The sequence below is a fragment of the Oncorhynchus mykiss genome, chromosome 18 (genome assembly GCF_057628025.1).
Source record: "Oncorhynchus mykiss isolate SJ-2025 chromosome 18, ASM5762802v1, whole genome shotgun sequence".
Classification (NCBI taxonomy): Eukaryota; Metazoa; Chordata; class Actinopteri; order Salmoniformes; family Salmonidae; genus Oncorhynchus; species Oncorhynchus mykiss.
Genome location: NC_143039.1, coordinates 64,545,244 through 64,562,328, shown reverse-complemented (window position 1 = coordinate 64,562,328; position 17,085 = coordinate 64,545,244). Strand labels below are relative to the sequence as shown.

The 17,085-nt window shown below is 42.5% G+C and overlaps 1 protein-coding gene across 1 annotated transcript; it reads right to left on the bottom strand.

Annotated features, from left to right (window-relative positions):
• Nucleotides 1-1,740: 1,740 nt before the first annotated feature.
• On the bottom strand, nucleotides 1,741-16,387 carry LOC110496564 (sorting nexin-10B). Its single transcript, XM_021572534.3, has 7 exons — nucleotides 15,541-16,387; nucleotides 7,470-7,509; nucleotides 6,674-6,760; nucleotides 6,390-6,490; nucleotides 5,253-5,351; nucleotides 3,096-3,302; nucleotides 1,741-2,884 (listed from the first exon to the last, which is right to left on the bottom strand). Exons 2-7 carry the CDS (start codon nucleotides 7,494-7,496, stop codon nucleotides 2,701-2,703), a joined length of 705 nt encoding a protein of 234 aa, XP_021428209.1. The 5' UTR covers nucleotides 7,497-7,509; nucleotides 15,541-16,387; the 3' UTR covers nucleotides 1,741-2,700.
• Between the last annotated feature and the right edge of the window lie 698 nt (nucleotides 16,388-17,085).

Genomic DNA, 17,085 nt, shown 5'->3' with positions numbered 1-17,085 from the left:
CTCACAACATGCCTCAGAAGCACAGACCCAGAAAAGCTACATCTTGGCAATATAGCACAGAGTTTCTAAACCCAGAGGTGCAACATCGCGAGACTTCAGGATACGATTGCAAAGCAGACCAGGCCGGAGTTTGAGAAGTCAATAAGAGAAGTGAAAAATGATTCCTTAGTTCATCCTCACAACCTAGAGTCGGGCTAATCGAAGGCGTGCCTTAGATTTGACAGCCTGCATATGTGCAGTTTGGCATGAGACGGCCGTTAGACCCGATTGTGTTTATGTGCATGAGTTCAGCTAGCCAATGTCACCTCCATGTGTGATCAGGCATTTCCATTGGAGAAGCAGTTAAGGCCGAGCTTCATACTGTACTGTCTGACTATAGTTTCAGGATTTCTTTTAACGCAGATTCTTTTGAATCTCAAAATCAGACAAACATTGTGCATCTTAAACTGTGGACATTAAATGAAGGGGATGAATATATTGAACTGGTTTCATCTCCAAGGGAGCTCATTTTAGATGTTACAACACCCTCTACAGGGCTGATAGCACAGGACATCTGGTGAGGCATCCAAAAGCCAACTACACTGAACAAAAATACAACTAAAAAATTAGATTGAGTTACAGTTCATAAGGAAATTAGTCAATTGAAATAAATTAATTAGGCCCTCAACTATGGATTTCACATGACTGGGAATACAGATATGCATGTTAGAATTCATTTTAAAAAGTAGTGGTGGATTAGAAAACCAATCAGTATCTGGTGTGACCACCGTTTGCCCCCCTGCAGCGTGACATCTCCTTAGCATCGAGTTGATCAGGTTGTTTGTGGCATGTTGTCCCACTGTTCAATGGCTGTGCAAACTAGTTTTTTTATTGGCGTGAACTTGCGGTCATAAACCTCAATTCAGATCCAAAACATGCACAAAGGTAACATTTCTGGTGAGTATGCAGGCCATGGAGGAACTGGGACATGTTCAGCTTTTAGGAATTGTGTACAGATCCTTGCATTATCATGCTGAAACGTGATGGCGGCAGTTGAATGGCACGATAATGGGCCCCAGGATCTCATCACAGCATCTCTGCATTCAAATTGCAATTGGAAAAAATGCAATTGTTCATAGCTCTGCATGCCCATACCATAACACCACCATGGGGCACTCTTCACAATGTTGACATCAGCAAATCACTGACCCACGACAACAAACTAGGTCTGCCGGTTACAGTTGAAACCAGGATTAATCCTTGAAGAGCACACACCTCCAGCGTGCCAGTGGCCATCGAAGGTGAGCATTTGCCCACTGACATCAGTTGATGCCGAACTGCAGTCAGGTCAAGACCCTGGTGAGGACAACGAGCACGCAGATGAACGTCCTAGGGACGTTTTGACAGTTGGTGCAGAAATTCTTTGGTTGTGCCAACCCAGATTCATCAGCTGGATGTGGTCCTTGGCTGGAATGGTTACACGTGGTTGTGAGGCCGGTTGGATGTACTGCCAAACTCTAAAACGATGTTGGCGGCTCTGGACATTCCTGCAGTAGCACGTCAATTGCATGCTCCCTCAACTTGAGACATCTGTGGCATTGTGTTGTGTGACAAAACCGCACATTTTAGAGTGGCCTTTAGTCCCTAGCACAAGGTGCACCTGTTTAATGATCATGGTTTAATTAGCTTCTTGATATGCCACACCTGTCAGGTGGATGGATTATCTTTGCAAAGGAGAAACACTTGAATTGAGAAATAGGCTTTGTGCATATTGAACATTTCTGGGATCTTTTATTTCAGCTCATAGGACCAACACTTTACATGTTTATATTTTTGTTCAGTATAGATCGTCACTCATAACAGAAGACATCTAGGCCAGAGGCTGGTGGGAGGAGCTATAAGACAGGCTCATTGTCATGGCGGAATGGAAGCGTCAAATGTGGTTTCATATGTTTGATACCATAGCAGCCATCACAATAAGTCTTACAGCACTTTCCACCAGCCTCTTCTAAGCCTACTGAAGTTAATGCTGAAGGAAAGCCCAGGGATAACCTTAAGAAACCAAAGCACATTTCAACAAAAATTACTTGGACATTCCAGGATTTCAAAGGGCACCAACCACCAAGTCAATAAACCATCAAGTTAGTTCTTAAAAATAAAAAAATTGATACTTGGAATACTTTAAAAAGTGAGCCTATACAACACTCGGCCTCCCTTGCTAACCTTATAGCACAGTTTAATCGTGCAAATTATTATTTTGTTTTTAAAGTATAATTTAAGAACCTTTCCTAGTATGATTGCAGGTAAACCGATTCACATACAAAGGAACAAAATGTAAGGTACAAGTTAGAATTCAAGAATGAGATATTGCATTAAGACAACATTCTGTTTTGGACAAGACTCATTCACTAGTAACACCAGTTGGTCTGCAATAGAGGGTATGTCAATAAAATAATCCTTTAAGAAAACATGGCTCAGTCATTTTAAAAAGACCGATGGGGACGCAGAGAGAATTCCAACAGAACCACATAAAAATACCTTTCTACGCCACCAGTTAATCAGAGGTTTGAGAAGCACATCAGGAACAGTAGCAAACAGTCTTTTGAGTGGTTTCCCAGACAAAGATTAAGCCTAGCCATGGAATAAAAAGCACTTGAAAGGACAAGGCTTAATCTTTGTCTGGGAAACAGCCCCTTTGTGCGTGTGTGTGGAAGTGGTGTGTCAGGGCTCCATGTGTTCCTGGTCACACGACGACTCTGACAGACTGCTGAAGAATCCCTCATCCCGGATGCGAATGTTGCCGTCAGAATTTTTACAGGTGCTGCAGTCAAAGGGTAGAGGGCTGGGGCTCTGGGGGACCCCAGAGTCATGGCTGTGGCCCAGACTTGACGTGGTGCTGGTGAGGCTGAAAGTACGGAATAAAAAGGGCAGAGGTCATGTCGGCTTGCGTCGTTTCTCCGACAGCAGCTGATATCAAATCATGCATTTTTTCATAGACAATCGCTGTTGAGAGTCAATGGATGTAATTGAAAAACAGTCTTAATCTAAAATTTAGTACGAAATCTGTAGCTTCTTGATATGCCACACCAGTTAGGTGAGTTCATACCGTTACTTACCTTTCACAGTCTGAGTTGAAGTACACCTTGCTGCCCTTCTCTATGGGGAAGCGTGTGCGGTGACAGTCACTACACATCTGGATGGCCTGTGCCACTGTGTAGCGTGTCCGACCCAAGACACATGCCTCCATCTTGGTCATACTCAGCTGGGATTGGAGGAACAGGTGCACTCTACTGTCAGACAGCAGCAGGGGGTCCTGGAGGATACTGGGGACGAGGAGAAAAATATTAATTTGTTGGCTAATTAATGAACAGTAGATACATACAACTATCAAGAACACCACACAAGCCATATTTTCAGTTTGTTTTTGAAGTTATCAGTGCTCCAGGTTACAAAGTGTGGTAGGAGATTAAGTGAATTGTTATTCTAAGCTCTGGTACCCTATGCCAAAGCTCTATGACAGGAGAAACTAGGCGAAAATGAGATCAAAATTGTAATCAGTACATAAATGGCTTCTGTTTCAAGTGGAGTGGAGGAAATTAATGAAGTTGCTGGTAAAAGCCACTGGATGGCGTTTGGTGCCATAAATATAACATCTTATACAGGGCAAGCAGAGGCTTTACAAAATAAATGTCAGAGGAAAATCTGAATTCATGTGATGGAATTATATTGCTATTCATTTGGGATAAAAATATCCCCCCAAAAATGATTCGTAATGTACAAAAGGGGATCTACACCAGATTGCTATGGACTCTGACCAGTGGTGTAAAGTACTTAAGTAGTACATGAAAGTATCTTTACTTTCATTTTTGTATCAGTACTTTGACAACTCTATACATTCTCCCGACACCTAAAAGTGCATTACAGGATGCTTAGCAGGACAGAAATGGTTCAATTCACACATAAGAACATTCCTGGTCTTCTACTGGCTCTGATACATTTTGTTTGTACATTTTGTTGTTGGAGCGTGCCCCTGGCGTTCCCTTAAATTTAAAAAACAAGAAAATGGTGCCATCTGGTTTGCTTAAAGGAATTTCAAATGATTTACACTTTTGATACTTCAGTACATTTGATACTTAAGTATATTTTAAACCAAATACTTTGACTTACTCAAGTAGTATTTTACTGGGTGACTTTGACTTGTCATTTTCTATTAACGCATCTTTGCTTTAGTATGGTAATGGGTATTTTCCCACCACTGCAACTAACCGACATTTCATTTTTGGGTTATTAAACTAATTGACCAACTTCAGTTCAATTACTTGAATTCCATTTAGTTTGTGAGGCCAATGCTGAGCGAGAGATATCAAGTCAGGGGCTATGTGGGACACACGCCTGAAGGGAGTTGTAGTTTTCATTAAGCAAATATTCAACCTAATTCAGCGTAGAAATGTGGTAATTAACTACAATGACCATAATCCATTTGAACCTGATCCAACATCTCTGGAGAGACCTGCAAATAGCTGTGCAGCGACACTCCCCATCCAAGCTGAGAGCTTGAGGGGATCTGCAGAATAGAATGGGAGAAACTCAAACACAGGTGTGCCAAACTTGTAGTGTCATACCCAAGAAGATTTGAGGCTGTAGTTGCTGCTTCATCAAAGTACTGATTAAAGGGTTTGAATACTTATGCAATATTAGGTTTTTATTTTTAATACATTTACAAAAATGTAAAAACCTGTTTTTGCTTTGTCATTATGGGGTATTGTGTGTACATTTCATCAATTTTAGAATAAGGCTGTAAAGTAACAAAATGTGGATAAAGTCAGGGCTCTGAATACTTCCAGAATGCACCGTATAGCTGTTCTCGTCTGGCTGCTACTGCCTGAGATGGTGACTTTAAGGAATGAAAAGTAATCAATTAGAAACTAAGTCATATTATTTTATGTCATATAAGTTCATGTTCACCATTTTTGGCTCCATTTCCATTAGAAAGCTCAACTCATTGTAATGTCATTTCATAATGTATTTTTTTAAATTCTAACCTTAAATCAAAAGCCCTGATTTTTTTCAAATCTAAACGACTTCCAAAAGCACTAATTGTTCATCACTATTGACCGGACAACCACTTGAGGTAGGAAAACATCTGACAAACTGACTTTGGTTGCATCAGACCCATAGATGGGCTGTCTGGATCATCCCATCAAACCTTTTGAACATGCACAACCTGGCAGCCATTCATAAGGCTGAGGAGAGGAATAAACAAGGACACTCACATCTCTAGAAACTCCCGCAGGCCATTCATCCTCTGGTTGACCTTGTAGGGGTTTTTCATACTGAAGAAAGGGTTCCGGGGAGGCAGTTTGGGCAACTCTCTGGAAAGGGACAACAGTGGCTTTCAATGTGGCACTGTCATAGGATGCCACCTTTCCAACAAGTCTGCCCTGCTAGAGCTGCACCTGTCAACAGTAAGTGCTGTTATTGTGAAGCGGAAACGTCTAGGAGCAACAACAGCTCAGCTGCGAAGTGGTAGGCCACAAGCTCACAGAACAGGAATGCCAAGTGCTGAAGAGCATCTATCCTCGGTTGCAACACTCACTAGAGTTTCAAACTGCCTCTGGAAGCAACGTCAGCAGAATAACTGTTCGCTGGGAGCTTCATGAAATGGGTTCCCATGTCCGAGCAACAGCACACAAGCCCAAGATCACCATGCACAATACCGAGTGTTGGTTGGAGTGGTGTAAGCTTGTCATCATTGGATTTTGGAAATGCATTCTCTGGAGTGATGAATCAGGAGAATGCTACCTGCCCCAATGCAGTGCAAACTAACGTTTGGTGGAGGAATAATGTTCTGGGACTGTTTTTCATGGTTGGGGAGAGGCCCTTAGTTCCAGTGAAGGGAAATTTTAACACTACAGCATACAATGACATTCTATCTAGACCATTCTGTACCTCCAACTGTGGGAGCATGACAATGCCCCCGTGCACAAAGCGAGGTCCATACATAAATTGTTTGTCAAGATCAGTGTGGAAGAACTTCACAGGCCTGCAAAGCCCTGACATCAACCCCATCAAACACCTTTCGAATGAATTGGAATGCCGACTGCGAGCCAGGCCTAATCACTCAACATCAATGGCAGACCTCACTAACGCTCGTGGCCGAATGGCAGCAATGTTTCTACACTAATGAAAAGCCTTCCCAGAAGAGTGGAGGAAGTTATAGCAGCAAAGGGGCGACTAACTGCATATTAATGCTCATGATTTTGGAAAGAGATGTGGACACCTGCGAACACCACATGACCAAAAGTATGAATAGTCAACCCCTGAAAGACAAGTGCATACATCCTTGCAGGAGTGTTAAATGATGCAGTGAAGAGGGCCTACAGTGAACTATCACTATGGATTATACGTACATGAGCATAGTGTTGTCCTGCAGACGCTGCCGGAGCCAAACAAACTCACTGTATCGCCTCCGCACAGAGGAAGTCTTCTTCCTAAAACACATGCTATTGGTCTTAACACAGGAAGAAGGTAAATCAAATTAGCAGAGGGTTTATAGCCAATATTACCCCACTTCAGATTGTCATGAAGTTAGAAGTTGCCAATAAATACACAGCTTCCTCAATCTCTCAGAAGCTGAAGATGTTACTGTTTAATGATGTTCATCAAGTGAAGCGTGCTGTGCAGTAGTACTCACATGTAAACAGATCTCATAGTCAACGTGCGTGTGCCAGAAGTCATCTTTGTGGAATTGTGGCTCCTGGACCCAGACACTGACAAACTCCTGAAAAGAACAGTGTTCAGAGGGGAACTGTGTGGCAATTGTTTTGCTCAAGAGCAATGAAGTCACAGGAGAGGAAACATTTCAGCAGAAATGTTACCCAACCTGTCAAAGTGTGATTTTTTTTAGTTGTGCTTTTCTATAAACCAATTTCTGTGTTCATGCAAGTGACTGAACGAATCCTCACTATCAGTATCTGCAATTTGGCAGTATGCCCAGAACCTTGTTTAGAGAAAGGAATCTCAGTTTCCAGCTTAAAGAAACGTCCCAGCTTAAAGAAACCTTGAGGTATTGGTCAGTCACATGAGTACAGCAAACATTATGAATGATAAGCTAGATCATGCAAATTTAACTTGTCAGTATTTAAGGGAACTAACGGGACTGCCATGTTAGAGCTCACTTCAGACCAGTACTTTATACACTGAAGTTTGACTGACCTCCAGCTTGCTGACAAAGAGTATTCATTTAAGACAGACTTGGTGTGCGGTGTAATAATTTTCACAACAAGGAAAAACTAAACAGTATAGGTTTAATAGAGAGTTAATGTCCACCAGCTCCGCCTTCATCCTTGACAACTACAGCATGTGCAGGCTTTCCAGACCAGCACTAAAACCCAATAAGGTGAATTAGCTCTGGGCCAAGAACAAAAGTCAGCACATCCTATAGCTCTCCATGAGCAGGATTAGAGAGTCACGACAGGTCTATCACTTGCCTGTTTCATTAGACTGTCAATCTCCATCGTAGACTGGAATCTGGGGGAGATGGGACAGAACCGCATTCAGTCAATTGGCAAACTGGCAAGAATGAGGTTGTTCTTCTTTAGTAACAGTTTTTCTTCAGTTAATTTACTGACAATCAGTTCTATTACGCAAAACCATCAGAGAGAAGAAGAAAAAGGCCATGTTTAGTCAAACACCTTCTCTGGCACACAAAGCCTACCCGACCCTTTCAAGATCCTCTAAACTAGGGCTGAGAATTGCCAGGTATCTCGTGATACGATATCGGGACACTTAGGTGGTGATACAATATGTATGGCGATTCAATTGCAATTTGAAGTACCAAACATATAGCTCAATACATGTCTACTGCAGTGAGACAATAGAAATGAGTTGATCAGTCAGGGAAATAAAAAGCTGAATTATTGGCTCACTACTTAAAAAAAAGATTGAGAACAAGATACAGGATAAAATAAAAAAAAATAGTTTTAGAGCAGGTACAGCCCACTAGCGCTAGCTAACACTAACAGAAAATATTGTTACTTGTTGTCAAAGTATCAATATACTGTCCAAAATAATATCGCAATATGCAAGAGATTTTTCACCCATCCCTACAATAAACCAGGCCGCAGCGTCAACTACTGTTGATTCTCCATGCACCTGGATAAACGACATTCATATGCCAGAATCATTTGGCAACTTTCTGTATTCAACACAATACATCCTGATATTCTGTTGCAAACTCGCAACCATTGACGCCAATGTGCGTCTCAAGTCAGTGGGTTCTCACCAGTCGGGTCAGAAGAGTGCTGTTCAATGCGAATTTCAGACCCACAAACCAGCAATACAGGTGTACCCCATGGCAGTGTCCTTTTGCCAGTTCTGTTCACACTCTACACCAACAATTGTACCCCTATAAGAATCAGGATGCGCACAGTAAAATATGCTGATGATACAGCAATCGTTGATTTAATAGGTGACAGTAAGGGATCATAGCTTTCACCTGATCAGTCTACGGCACAGTTTCCCAAAGTCGGTCCTTGGGACAACCCTGGGTGCACGTTTTGGTTTTTGCTGTAGCACTACACAGCTATTCAAATAACCAACTCATCAAGCTTTGATCATGTGAATCAGCTGTGTAGTGCTAGGTCAAAAAACAAATCTGCACCAAGGGAGGCCCTAGGACAGAGTTTGGGAAACCTTGGTCTACGGCACAGAAAGAGCATGTTTTGCAAAAATGTAAAGTTCAGTCAATTGAGTTCTATTCGCAGGCTACAGTAAAATGTTTAACGTGTGCAATGATTTGCCAAAGGAATCTGATTTGAGTGCATTATAGGGTAAACCGTTAAGTGATATGTCAAGGTGCCGATCCATCAGTATTGCGTAACTAATGTTAGGGAATGATTCTAATGGAGAAAGCTGATCAGAGAGCAGCGCTATCTTTATTTTGAATTATCAGTAGCAAAAAACATGATCCAGTGACGCACTCACAGAACGTTCTCACTGCGTGGTGTTTTTGGGAAACGCATGTTACGTCTTCGGCTGTTGTAGGACAGATGCACCATTAAAAAGAGTTCCATAACTATCAGGAAACCGGGCCCAGATCTGCAAGACACATGGGGCCCATCCAGACATACCATTTCAATTTCCTCTTTGTATTAAACTATGGCACTATACTTGACTCAAACCTCACCTGGACACCTAACAGAAGTTGAGGACAACTACAGTACCAGTCGAAAGTTGACACCTACTCATTTTACAGATGCACAAACAGCTCTCAAGGACAAACAGCAATCACCAACTCAGAGGCTGCTGCCTACATAGAGAAGTCATTGGCTACTTTAACAGATCACTAGTCACGTCAAACAATGCACTCTAATGTTAACATACCGTAGTCATATCACATGTATATACAGAATGTTATACCATCTATTACACCTTGCCGCTCAGCCATCCATATACAGTTGAAGTCGGAAGTTTACATACGCTTAGGTTGTAGTCATTAAAATGTGTTTGTTAACAAGAGATGTGGCGTGGTTGAGAAACTGTAGTTTTGGCAAGTCGGTTAGGACATCTACTTTGTACATGACAATTGTTTACAGCTTGGAAATAACCAAAAAATGTCATGGCTTTAGAAGCTTGATAGCTAATTGACATAATTTGAGTCAATTGGAGGTATTAAGGCCTACCTTCCAACTCAGTGCCTCTTTGCTTGACATCGGAAAAGCAAAAGAAATCAGCCAAGACATTAGAAAACAATTGTAGACTCCACAAGTCTGGTTCATCCTTGGGAGCAATTTCCAAACACCTGAAGATACCACATTTATCCATACAAACAATAGTACACAAGTATAAACACCATGGGACCACACAGCAGTCATACCGCTCAGGAAGGAGACGCATTGTCTCCTAGAGAGGAACTTAATTTAGTGTAAAAAGTGCAAATCAATTCCAGAACAGCAGCAAAGGACCTTGTGAAGATGCTGGAGGAAACAGGTACAAAAGTACCTATATCCACAGTAAAACGAGTCCTATAGCGACATAACCTGAAAGGCCGCTCAGCAAGGAAGCCACTGCTCCAAAACCACCATAAAAAAAGCCAGACTACGGTTGGCAACTGCACATGGGGGCAAAGATCATACTTAAGAAATGTCCTCTGGTCAGATGGACAAACGGTTCTATTTTTGTTTCATCGTTATGTTAAGAAGAAAAGGAAGAAACTTGCAAGCCGAAGAACACCATCCCAACTGTGAAGCATAGAGATGGCAGCATCATGTTGTAGGGGTGCTTTGCTGCAGGAGGGACTGGTGCACATCAAAATAGACTGCGTCATGAGGGAGCGAAATGATGTGGCTATATTGAAGCAACATCAAGACATCAGTCAGGAAGTTAAAGCTTGGTTGCAAATGGGTCTTCCAAATGGACAATGACCCCAAGCATACTTCCAAAGTTGTGGCAAAATGGCTTAAGGACAACAAAGTCAAGGTATTGGAGTGGCCATCAAAAAGCCCTGACCTCAATCCCAGAGAAAATGTGTGGGCAGAACTGAAAAAGCGTGTGCAAGCAAGGATGCCTACAAACCTGACTCAGTTTCACCATCTGTCAGGAGGAATGGGCCAGAATTCACCCAATTTATTGTGGGAAGCTTGTGGAAGGCTACCCAAAACATGTGACCCAAGTTAAATGTAAAGGCAATGCTACCAAATACTAATTGTGTAAACTTCTGACCCACTGGGAATGTGATGAAAGAAAGAAATAATTATATTATTCAGACATTTCACATTCTTAAAATAAAGTGTTGATCCTAACTGACCTAAGACAGGGAATTTTCACTAGGATTAAATGTCAGGAATGGTGAAAAACTGAGTTCCTGCATTGGTAAACTTCTGACTTCAACTGTACATATTCTCATTCACCCCTTTAGGTGTGTATTAGGTAGTTGGAGAATTGTTGTTAGATATTACTGCACTGTCAGAACTAGAAGCACAAGCATTTAGCTACACTCACATTACCATCTGCTAACCATGTGTCTGACAAGTTTAGATTTGAAGGGTTTCTTTATTTGTTAACATAAGATTCAACAGACAAACTGAACAAGTTCCACGGACATGTGACTAACAGAAATATTGAGATTGAGATCCGGGATCGTCGCTGGACATGGCAGAACACTGACATGCCTGTCTTGCAGAATATCAGCCATACTGCTTGTTCTGTAAGTGGTGGCATTATCATGCTGGAGGGTCAAGTCAGGATGAGCCTGCAGGAAGGGTACCACATGAAGATGTCTTCCCTGTAATGCACAGCAAGCGCAGTCCGATGATGCTGTGACACACCGCCCCAGACCATGACGGACCCTCCACCTCGATCCCGCTCCAGAGTACAGGCCTCGGTGTAAGGCTCATTCCATCAACGATAAGGGCGAATCCGACAATCACCCCTGGTGAGACAAAGCCGCAACTCATCAGTGACGAGCACTTTTCGCCAGTCCTGTCTGGTCCAGCGACGGTGGGTTTGTACCCATAGGAGACGTTACCAGTGAGGTCAGGTGAGGAACTGCCTTTTACAAGCCCTCACTCCAGCCTCTCTCACCCTATTGCAGACAGTCTGAGCACTGATGGAGGGATTGTGCGTTCCTGGTGTAACTCGGGCAGTTGTTGTCATCCTGTACCTGTCCCGCAGGTTTGACGTTCAGATGTACCGATCCTGTGCAGGTGTTACACGTGGTCTGCCACTGCGAGGACGATCAGCTGTTCGTTTTGTCTCCCTGTAGGGCAGTCTTAGTTTATATTGTAGAATAGTGAAGACATCAAAACTAAGAAATAACATCTGGAATCATGTAGTGACCAAAAATTAGACTAATCAAAATATTTTAGATTCTTCAAAGTAGAGACCCTTTGCAAACGCTTGGCACTCAACCAGCTGAGTTCCCATATATGCTGAGCACTTGTTGGCTGCTTTCCCTTCAGTCGGTGGTCCAACTCAACCCAAACCATGTCAATTTGGTTGAGGTCGGGTGATTGTGGAGGCCAGATCGGATACAGCACTCCATCACTCTCCTTGTTCAAATAGCCCTTCCACAGCCTGGAGGTGTGTTTCAGGTCATTATCCTTCTGACAAACAAAATGATGTTTCCACTTAGTGGAAACAAGATGGGATATCGCTGCAGAATGCTATGGTAGCCATGCTGGTTAAGTGTGCCTTGAATTAGTTTTTTATCAATTAAAAATCACTGACAGTGTCCCCAGCAAAGCACCACCACACCATGGTGGGAACCACACATGCGGAGGTCTGTTCACCTACTCTGCATCACAAAGACACGGAGGTTGGAACCAAAAATCGCAAATTTGGACTCACACCAGAAGGACAGACTTCCAGTCTATTGCTCATGTTTCTTGGCCCATGCAAGTCTTCTTATAGGTGTCCTTTAGTAGTGGTTTCCTTGCAGCAATTCAACCATGAAGGCCTGATTCACAGTCTCCTCTGAACAATTGATGTTGAGATGTGTCTTACTTGAACTCTGAAACATTTATTTGGGCTGCAATTTCTGAGACTGGTAACTAATGAATGTATCCTCTGCAGCAGAGCCAACAACAAGGTCTTCCTTTCTTGTGGCAGTCCTCATGAGAGCAAGTTTCATCATAGCACTTGACAGTTTTTGCGACGGCACTGAAATTTTCCAGATTAAGACATGAAGGTCAGTCAAAGTAATGGACTGTCATTTATCTTTGCTTATTTGAGCTGTTCTTGCCAAAATATGGACTTGGTCTTTCACCAAATAGGGCTAGCTTCTATTGATCACCCCTACCTTGTCACAACAACTGGTTGGCTCAAACGCACGAGGGAAAGAAATTCCACAAATTAACAAGGCACACCTGTAAATTGAATTGCATTCCAGGTGACTACCTGATGAGGCTGGTTGACAGAATCCCAAGAGTGCAAACCTGGTAAGTATTCTTTTTTATTTCACCAGGTAGGTAAGATAATGAGGTAAGGAAATAAATAGGCCATGGTGGCAAAGTAATTACATTATAGCAAGTAAAACACTGGAATGGTAGATTGGCAGAAGATTAATGTGCAGGTAGAGATAGTGGGGTGCAAAGGAGCAAAAAAGCAAAATAAATACCAGTATGGGGATGAGGTAGGTAGATAGATGGGATGTTTACAGAGGGGGTATGTACAGGTGCAATGATCTGTAAAATCAGTGGTGTTTGTTTGGTTAGCATGGAAGCACACTTCATGGAGTGGCACGGGTGGGGTTAAGGATTGCCACTGACCGCACACCCCCACGCAACAGTCAGGCTGCCGATACGCATTGACTACATCCCACAGTGACCGTATGCACATATACCAACCAGAAGCCATGGATTACAGGCAACATCTGCACAGAGCAAAAAGGCGAGAGCTCCCACTGTCAAGGAGCGGGGACACTAACAAGAATTACTGCTGGGCTCTGACGAATCATCAAAACAGGTAAAGCATCAATACAGGACTAAGAGCAAAAATCCTACTACACCGGTTCTGATGCTTGGATGTGGCAGGGCTTGCAAACTATTACAGATTACAAAAAGGGAAACCCAGCTGCACCAGTGACGCGAGCCTACCAGCCTCTATGCTCATGTCGAGGCGAGCAACACTGAACCATGCGTGAGCATACCAGCTGTTTTGGAAGACGCATCACGCTCTCCGTACCCGATGTGATTAAGACCTTTAAATAGGTTATCATTCAGAAAGCCAGAATGCTTACTCTGCGCATGAGCTGACCAGCTAACAAGTGTCTTCACAGACATTGTCAACCTCCCTGACCAAGTCTGTAATACCTACGTGTTTCAAAACCACCATAGTCCCTGTTCCCATCTGCAATCATGAAACTCTTTAAAAAAAAAGGAACCATCTTCCCAGACACCTTGAAACCACACCAATTCGCATACCGCCCCAACAGATAACGCATTCTACACTGCCCCTTCCCACTCAGTGTTCTACACCACAATGCCCTCCAAACTCATCCCTAAGCTTGGCACCCTGGGACTTGAACACCTCCCTCTGCAAATGGATCCTGGACATCCTGATGGGCTGCCCCCAGGTTATGAGGGTCAGCGTGGCAGATGAGTTGTTGCCCCCTCAGTAGTGTGCTTAATCCTCCTCCTGGACTCTGTTCACCTATGACTGCGTGGCCGCGAACAACGCCAACATCATTACGTTTGACAACACAATAGTGATATAGGCCTGACAACCGACGATGAGACAGACCTGGCAGTGTTGACAACCTCTCCCTCAATGTCAGCAAGACAAAGCAGCGGATCATGGTCAAGAGGAATTTTATTAGTCACATGCGCCAAACACTACAGTGAAATGCTTACTTACGAGCCCCTAAACAACAGTGCAGTTTCAAAAAAAAAAATGGAATAATAGGAGAAAACAAATAAAGCGCAGCAGTAAAAATGATAAAAACATACACAGGAGGTGCCGGTACAGAGTCAATGTGTGGGGGCAGCGATTAGTTGAGGTAGTATGTACATGTAGGTAGAGTTATTAAAGTGACTATGCATAGAAGACAAGAGTGGAGAGGGGAGGGGCAATGCAAATAGTCTGGGTAGCCATTTGACTAGATGTTCAGGAGTCTTATGGCTTGGGGGTAGAAGCTGTTTAGAAGCCTCTTGGACCTAGACTGGAGAGGGGAGGGGCAAAGTGTATTTCAGGGCTAGCGTTTAACAGAGTACACTGCCCAGTATTACATAATTAGGAGATTGGACACCATGTTAATCATGACAACTAAAAAAAATATATATACACTGCGAGATTTGGCAAAATACAGACAAACGTATATTTTCCTATAGGAAACAATGGGACAACCTCAGCGTTCCATGAGTAATTGTTGTTTACATTTCAACTACCAGCAACGTGGGCAGGTCTCATTTCCAACAATAGCAAAGCAGGCCTTGTGACGTAGTACAATGGGCTGGGAATAGAACTTTCAGAAGGCGAGATGGTGCCACAGTGATCAATAGCACTAATAGCTGGCGGGGGAGGGGGAATTCCCTAAAGCCTGTTTTTTCATGATTACTTAAACTACATCAAGCAGTTGGGACATAAAATAATATTATGAAACTGGGCTACATGCCAGATGAAATGAACTAGCTTTTATCATGAAATGAACGAGCTTTTATCAGAAATAAAATTGTTAAAAATGTAATGTGTTTAGCCTAGCTTCGGTTGACCCTAAAAGGCTAGGGCCAGCTCTGACTACATGTGTGGGTATGGATGTGAAGATCCTTGAACCACTGCAGCCCCTCATGAGTTCCTTTTGAGGCCCAACCCTAGGCTGAAACGAAATTGAGGAAGCCGAGGTTAGACCGCCTGCAATAAACACATTTTGCAAACAGAGACAAATGGCCACGCTCTTGAAATACAGAACAATACTGGAGAAATGGTGATTGCATTCCACAGGTTTGTTTGGCATTTGAACCGTTGCAAACGCACCAGAGTCAATACATGGGAAACTTTACTTTTTCACAACATTAAAAGCATGTTTATCTTTAATAAAAGGCAAAGTACGCCTACGTGTCTTACCTTTTGTATCGGATTATTTATCCTTTCAGCTGGCAATTCGTTAGTGCCGCATGAGCAGGCTATTCTTCACTGAGTGCTCTATTTCGCGGGTCTGCCGGCTGCAGTTCGTTTGAATATGATAATGAGGCGCGCGCTCTGTTTCCTTTCGTACGTGCACGCTCCTGGTCTGAAATTGTGTGATTATTTTGGACCTGTTAAAACTGGTGTAAAACCAAATCGCGCATATAATATTTTTTTTTTAAATAAACAATTATTTTACTGCGCTATAGGAGCGGATGGGTCTCTCTTTGCTGACTTCCCCCCCACAGTATTGTTTACTGGTAAAATAACCGCTGACTTTAGTCAGTTTTAGTTCCAGTGCACACCTACCCCTAATTGCAATTAGCAGATAGTACATTGCAAGATGATTGACAATATGGGGTGCATCTCAATAATCAAGCTTGCTTCCTCCCCTTGTATTATTTTCAATCATTAAGGACACATTTTATGTTAAAATAACGATTTACCAACGATCATATGCAAAAAAAAAAAAAAAAGGATGAGAGCAAATCCCCCTCATATGCTTCTTTCATATCGCTTCAATCTGTCTGTCCTGTATTTTCAGATCAGTGCAGCTGAAGAAAAAACATTAAAGGAGCCAGGAAGAGGAAGCCATTTAGACTATTGAGGCCACTTATGACAACCACAAGACTTGGATGAAGGCTATAGAAGAACATGTTGACTCTTATTCGTACAATTTAATCTATGGCTGTCCCATGGAGATCCTATTAAATTACTAGAGGGGCTACTCTCTTGCCGGACAGTCTTTATTTCACCGGAGGGCGGTGCCATACGTCGCAGTGGGCGTGGGATTCTATGTGGAACTACAGTCCAATGCGCGTTCACGTTCAACCAAGAACCTCCGCCTGGGACATTTTCATAACTTCTTCGTCGACATCACTATGGTGGGTTTATATTTTATAGTTTATAATTTCAGCTTCATATTATTACACAATTTTTCTTTAGGCTATTTGAACTAAGGATAGCTAGCTGGCAAGTGTCTGGAGCAGTTTTCCCAAAAGTAAACGATGTGTAACGTCAAGTTTCGCTTGCTAGCCAAGCAACAACGTCAATGCCACTGTCAAGCCAATCTACTAAATTTACATGATTGAAATATATGAAACTGATCATGACTATATTTCATCTAATTTCACTGCGATTGGTTAGTCAACATGCAATAATACCTATATACTTTGAATCACAGAGATACATTATTTGGGTTTAGATGAACAAAATCAAATGAACTGAGCCTACCCTTTCCCCGTGACTGTGATGCAAACCAATACTAAAGGGAAGTATGATCAGTGATTATGCCTATATACATTGATATTCATGTTATATGTGTGAGTTGTACAGTAGTAGAACTAGCTGCATAAGCTGTATGTGAGTGAGCATCTCTCTCTCTCTTTCACACAGTCCTCTCAATTCAGATCAAGGGGCTTTCTTGGCATGGGAAACATATTTTAACATTGCCAAAGCAAGTGAGGTAGATAATATACAAAAGTA